Source organism: Vicia villosa, linkage group LG3 (assembly GCF_029867415.1).
Source record: "Vicia villosa cultivar HV-30 ecotype Madison, WI linkage group LG3, Vvil1.0, whole genome shotgun sequence".
In the NCBI taxonomy this organism is placed as follows: Eukaryota; Viridiplantae; Streptophyta; class Magnoliopsida; order Fabales; family Fabaceae; genus Vicia; species Vicia villosa.
The window spans coordinates 178,235,030-178,241,887 of NC_081182.1; the positions used below are offsets into that span (position 1 = coordinate 178,235,030).

General features: G+C 39.7%; 1 protein-coding gene across 1 annotated transcript; it reads right to left on the bottom strand.

Moving 5' to 3' along the window:
• Positions 1-4,480: 4,480 nt before the first annotated feature.
• Positions 4,481-6,229, bottom strand: LOC131659445 (putative disease resistance protein At3g14460). The gene has a single exon (XM_058928634.1). It carries the CDS (start codon positions 6,227-6,229, stop codon positions 4,481-4,483), a length of 1,749 nt encoding a protein of 582 aa, XP_058784617.1.
• Positions 6,230-6,858: the final 629 nt, after the last annotated feature.

The following is a 6,858-nucleotide window of genomic DNA, read 5'->3' on the forward strand; positions in this document are numbered from 1 at the left end:
GTTAATTTAATGCAACACAAGTATTAGTGTAGGTGAATCTTGCCATTTATCTACCCTCTTGATAAAAAAAGCTTAACAAATGTTATTTGTACAAAATATTACTCCTGTAATTCAACTGTTTGATATTCAATTGCAAGTTTGCCACACTATGCTGGTTGCACTTTTAGACTCGCTTCGATAAAGCACTTATTAGTAACAAGTCAAGTCACACACAACAGGTAACATGGACCTATGAAAACAACGGAATCACTAACAAGTATTGACAAGTTACTCAACTACTTATTGATGGATCATCAAAGAGAGCATCCCTATTAAGTCAAGAGTAATCACAGGAGTTTACTAACAAAAAAACAATGAAGAATAATTGGGTTAACAAGTTGATGATGATAATTACTATTTGAAAATTTCTTTAGCCACCTCCCTATGGGGGTCACCCCAGCGAAAAATCCAAAATACCCCTGCTTCGAAAATGAACTTCCGAAGCATTGATTTTTTTAAAAAATTTTCACAATTCGCAAGTGCATCTCCGAAAACACCTCATGGGGGGTGTCTTCGGAGATGAACTTCCGAAAACACCTCATGGGGGGTGTGTTCGGAGATGTACTTCCGAAAACACATTTATTCAGATTTTAGGGGGTTTCGGAAATGAACTTCCGAATTATGCAGAAATTGTGTTTTTTTTTTATGTTTTTTCTTAACAGTCTCGCATTTTTAATTAAACGCAAACACCAAACAAAATAAGCAACAGATAAACTGAAAATACTAATATGATAAATCAAATCCAAATAATATATACAAGCCGAAAATAATAATAATATTGTGCGAAAGATACAATCCGAAAACAAAAAATAAATAAACTCGACCACTACTGAGTGTGCCTAACCCTCTCTCCCTGGGACCTCCTCTGCCGCCTGTATGTCGCCGCACGGCCGGCATCAGTGACGATCATCTCCATCACGGCGACTGCCTCTGGACCGCCCTGCTGAACGACACCTCGATCCAACGCGTCCCGCCCAAGCATCTCTATCCGCTGGCAGATCGGCATGAGATCAATGGCGTGGTCATCCTCGGCCTGCTGGTTCTCCAGGATCTCCTCGTGTGCTGGCCTAGGAGCGCCGGGAACGTCGGGTCTCAGCAGAGGATGTGACACCCGATAGAACCATGTGACGTATCCCTCCTCACTGTGCCAGTCCTGCGTGACCCGAGTGAGACGGTACTCCTGCAGTACCACATGATGCTGCCAGTCCTCCCATATGGCAGTGAGCTGCACTCGGGTCACTGTGTCGGGAGCAGCCTCAAAGGGTGATCTGGGTATCCGCTGCACGAATCCGAACTGACGCATGCACCGCTCAGGGAGATACCGGACCATGATTGTAGTCCCGCATGCCAGCCAGCCTGAATATAGAGCAATGCCGTCAAAGGGGACAATCTGAGCGTAGTCGCTGAACGGCCTCCAGGTGACGTCGTCGTGCATCGTGCGGTCCAGGTATCCACGGTATGGTCCCATCGCATCGTTCCCCCTCTAGAGAACGTATCTGGCGGCCCTGGGCATGGCGTCCACGTACGCAGGATCGATGTGAAAGCCGTGGATGCGGGAGAAGTAGGAGATGATCCATCTCTGAAACAGAAACACGATAATGTGTTAAAAATAAATACGAAACATAAATAAATAAATAAATACGATAATGTATTAAAATAAAACGTACCGTAAGTAGTGTGCAGGATCCGACCAACTGCCTCGTCCTCCAGTTGGAGGCCTCATTCAGCTTCTGGTAGAGGTATGCCAGAGTAGCTGCCCCCCAGTTCCACTGGTGAACGGTATCCAGGTCCATGAAGTAGCGGAGGTAGGTCACGTCGACGTACCTTGCACTCTTGTCCACAAAGCATGCAGCGCCTACCACATGCATGTACCAACACCGGAGAGCGCAGCCGCGGTGATAGTGTGTGAATAGCTCGTCACCCGCCTCCTCAGCCTCGGCCGCCGCGTCCAAGTGGTGCTCAAAATAGCAGCTCAGTGTGGTGAACCGGACATGAGCCCTAGATGTCGTGACGCACTCAAAGTGAGCAACCTCGTGCTCCATGCCCAAATAGAGCGTCATCCACTCAATGGCCTCGACCCTCTGGATCTGGGAGTGGTGCAACAGCGGCCCCCTAATCGGCAGGTGGAGAAGACACTGCACGTCATGCAAGGTGATCGTCATCTCCCCAACCGGCAAGTGGAAAGAGGACGTCTCCTTGTGCCAGCGCTCCACAAATGCCCCCTGCATGCCGGTGCTGATGGTGGTGTACCCCGTCATGCAGAGCCCGCTAAGCCCTGAACCTCGCACATGGTCGTTAAACCACTCAGCTGCTGGTTTAAACAGACTGAAAATCTTCCGGGCGTGGTTCACCATTTTCAACGGCTCTCTCTCCTGTTACAAAAAAAAACAAATAAATTTTGTTGTTTTAAACAACATATGTTCACCACAAGAAAATGCTTGATTTAGGTCCAATTCCAATCTATTGATGAAACTAGTGCCCTATTTACTTCAGAACTTTAAGATAACCAGTTAGAAACTATAACTAATGATAAGAAACTAATTGAAGATACTCAAGGTGGCCACAATTTTATTTGAAATTCAATGGTCTTAAAAATTTGAGCAGCAACTTTAACAAACTCCTTTCCAACATACAGAAGATACTTGAAGTGGGACTACAGTAAACAATAACATATAAATCTACTATCCTATTGATGAAAAGAGAAATGAGCATTAGACCATGCATGTAGTAAAGGAATAACATTCAAATCTATCAAAGAGGAAACTTATACCTTAGATTCCACTGCAGCCATCTTGTTGCAAGTCATCAATTCCACATGAAGCCCTTGGTCGTCTGCTATCAGGAGAGATAGATAAAAAACAAATCGACAGCGAGCCATACTTAGTACTGAAAGAGAGGAAGGCAGTCCTTTTGGCAGCGACTTGAGTTTGGGAGCGTTAACAATCTCAAGGTTTTTGAGAGAAGTGAGATGTTGAAGCTACATCCTATCAATGCTTTTACTATTAAGGCCACAAATGCATAATTTAACAAGCGGTGCAGGTAGCAGTGGGCCCATCACCGTTTTCGGCATACCATCACTGTTAATTCGCAACACTGAAAACCAAGTGAGATGTTACCAACTAGGATTGGAAACAAATAATAATGCATTTGAACAAATTCAGTTTGTAATTTTATTTTAGAAAACATTTATACTGGACTCCTAATAACTCTGATGCTAAAATAAAATATTTTAACTTTATAGCAGTATAAAGTAATTTAATAAAAAAGAACATGAAAAGAATAGAAATCATGTCATGAATTGCATACAACATACACTAGATTCGAGTTTTGACCATACATGTAAAAAATGACCAAAAATGAAAATGCATCGATTATATGGCATGCTTGATGGATGATATACACTTTCAATTTGCATTAAAAATAAAACAATTTCCACACTTCCTTTTGGTGATGCCATGAGGATCAAAAAGAAGAAACTCAACGAATACACTGCATTTTGAAAGGCCTAGTAGGAGTCATTTTAAATTAAAATAGTTTACCACGAATAAACGTTTAATTAAGGTTCAATAACAAGCCATTGATGAAACTAGTGATTTATCTACATCAGAAATGTAAGATATATAACCAGTTAGAAACTATAACCAAAGATACAAATCTAAGAAGATTTCCAAGGTCACACTACAAATTTATTTGAAATTCATGTGCCAAAGAGGAACATAAAAAGCTAACTAAATTAGTTTGATAGTCCAAAGCATTAACTGAAGCAATTTTGAGTAGCATCTTTAACAAGCACCTTCCCAACACAATTGATGACAAAATCACTAGTTTTGCTAAAACCGCAGATTTCTAAATACTGCATGATACTTGAATTTAGACTAGAGTAAATAATAACAACATATAAATCTACAGGAGAGACAACTCACGAACAAGAACTATATAAAATTAAACCGAGCTAACAAAATTCCCTTGCATGACAGAGCTAACATAGATTAGGAACAGAAAGAGTACCTCTCTATTTTAGCCAACATTGCTATTTCTCCTTCTGATCCGCTCCTGACAGAAAGAGATACTGCTGCTCCCATCTTTGTGCAAGCCATCAACTACACTTAAAGCTCTTGGTAGATCTGCAAATAAGGTAGAGACAAAGTAAGCCACAAAATCTGGTAGATAAACTGGTAAGCAACTAAACATATAGTATCTGAAAAACAAAATTTAGCATAAAACCCCCATAGAGATACTGTGTCAAACTTGATGGTATACGATAGCAAGATTGGGAAGAAGCAGGGGTGACACAAAATACAATTCTATGATTAAATAAATGAGTTAGTACTAAGCTATAATATTGTATTTTGATGTTACTACAGAAATTCACAATAATTATTGATAACATAATATGAAAGAAACAAAAAGAGAAGTATTCCAAGACTCACTCGAACAAGACTCATGTGATCAATTCTTCATCAATAACTATGGAGGGAATTTGAGCAATCTTACGCCACTCTTTCCCCCACTTTTTCCGCAAACTTGTTTCCAGTAATGGACATCGAGTCACACTAAGTACTGAAAGAGAGGAAGGAAATCCTTTCTTTGGTAACGACTTGAGTTTGGGAGCGTTAATAAGCTCAAGGTTTTGGAGAGAAGTGAGATGTTGAAGCCACCTCTCATCAATGCTTGTATCATTAAGACCACAAATGCTTAGTTTCACAAGCGTTTTAGGTAGCAATGGCCCCAGCAGCGTGTTCACCATATCATCGCCGTTAATTCGCAACTCCGAGAGACAAGTGAGATGTTCCCAAGTTGGCTCATTATTCCACATAATCCCACCAACAAAGCCAACGGACAGTTTCTGTAAACTGCTAGGTAACTCATCTATGACAAAAGATTGAAGATTTTGTAGATTACCAATTTCCATTTCTTGAAGTCCAGCTAGATTGTTCATTGCTTCTGGCAATGAAAGAAGTTTCTCACACTTCCACAGTGCAATATAAACGAGTTTTGGAGTTGCCAATTCACCTGGGGGAAATGACTCCAGTTCATTACAATCCCATATTTTGATGCATCTAAGAAATGAGAGACTCTTTTCCGACTCGACTTCTGCACTTAATATCGATTTCAAATTTACACAACCTTTAATAAACAGATTCTTGAGGAGAGGGAGAGTGCCTAAGGTAAATGATATCAATGAATTACAGCTATAAGATATTTTCAATTCCTCAAGCGATGCATAATTATGCAAGTTTTCATGAGGAAGGAATTCTAGATTCTCACAATTACTGATAATGAGAAGTTTCAAGGTTTTTGGTAGACCGTTTTTTGGGAACAACATCAGAGATGGAAAAACGTCTATAGTCAACTGTTGAAGAGAATTCAGAGGGAACATCAGTTGCCCAAATACATGATCAGATAATGGAATTGATTGCACCAATAAAGGACATTCTCTTAACTCAAGTTCAGTTAAGAAAGGAAATTTTTCAGTTATGTTTCCGGCTATCAGTTTCGAGCACTTTCTTAGCAATAAAGTTTTTAGATTAGGAAACGTTGTAGTCGTACCTCCAATCAAGTCCCATTCCTTCCACTCTTGCATATTCTCAAAGTGTAGACTCTCCAAAGAGGGAAATGGTAGAAATGAAGAACCACCACTTCCATAGAACTCAATACCAATTGTCTCCACTGATTGCATCCCTTCAATAATGAGTTCTTTCAAATTACCTAATTTTCCAAGTGGTGGAAGCCATAAACAATCATTACAATTCGAGATTCTTAAATACACCATGTTGCCAAATGAAGAATCACCTAACCAATTTGGAAAACTGATTCCACCATAGCCTTTGATGGTGAGACTTTTCAAATTTGTTGAGGGTTGCAACTTTTCAAGTACAAGAATTTGTGAATCTAAAAAAGTACTACCAAGATCCCATTCCAAAGATAACTCGTCTATTTGTTCTTTCATCTTTATATTGGCTCGATCTACTTCAAAGGGGTCATTAACATTTTGTAGCTGGGAGATTGAAAGTTTTCCATGTAGGTGGGGAAATTTTCCTAGCTGTGCAATATTCAATCCACCATTATGTTTGCTGCCAACAAAGTCGGACAAAGTGTGGAGATTTTCTAGTTTGGCTATTTGTACGGGCATCTCTCTCAATGCGGTGTTACTAACGTCAAGGTACCGCAGATTAATCAATTTTCCCATGTCCTCCGGCAATTCAGTGAACCTTGTACAGCCTGCTAACAACAAGAACTGCAGATGGTAAAGCTTGCATGTTTCAGAAGGGAGCCTTTCAATATTAGTGTGAGAAAGATTTAAGTGCCGCAGGTCTATTGTTGAAAGAGTATTGTGGTGTACTTTTCGTTTATATCGTATCCACAGGGATTATTGCGATATCACCGCCGTTCTATAGCCTATTTTGTCTTGAGTTAATGTTACTTTAGTTTTGGATTTGCAAAAGATCATTTAACAATTTTAGTAGCAAAGAGTAAATTTATGAAAGTTCTAAGTTAAAGAAAATGTATCAAGATTTGATTTCATCAACCTAAATTTGTATGTTTCTTTATAAATATATGCCTATGAACTTGCTAACGATCAATATAATTACGTATCGACGTCTATATTGTCCGTGTCCGCAACGATATAGCTAGATTTACCGTATTGTTTAACCGACGATTTCTCCACCGTTTAAACAATACAAGTAACGTTTTAAAAACCGATACTTAGTAAACATCAAACGCTAAATCCATGTCTGCAACTTATAGTTTGAAAGATGATAAGTTAGGTCTAGATACAAACATTGATGTCTCAAACATTTATACCATAGAAAAGCT

Excerpts from the sequence above, each read along its gene's own strand:
- LOC131659445 (XM_058928634.1), bottom strand. The coding sequence starts at position 6,229 with ATGGGAAAATTGATTAATCTGCGGTACCTTGACGTTAGTAACACCGCA.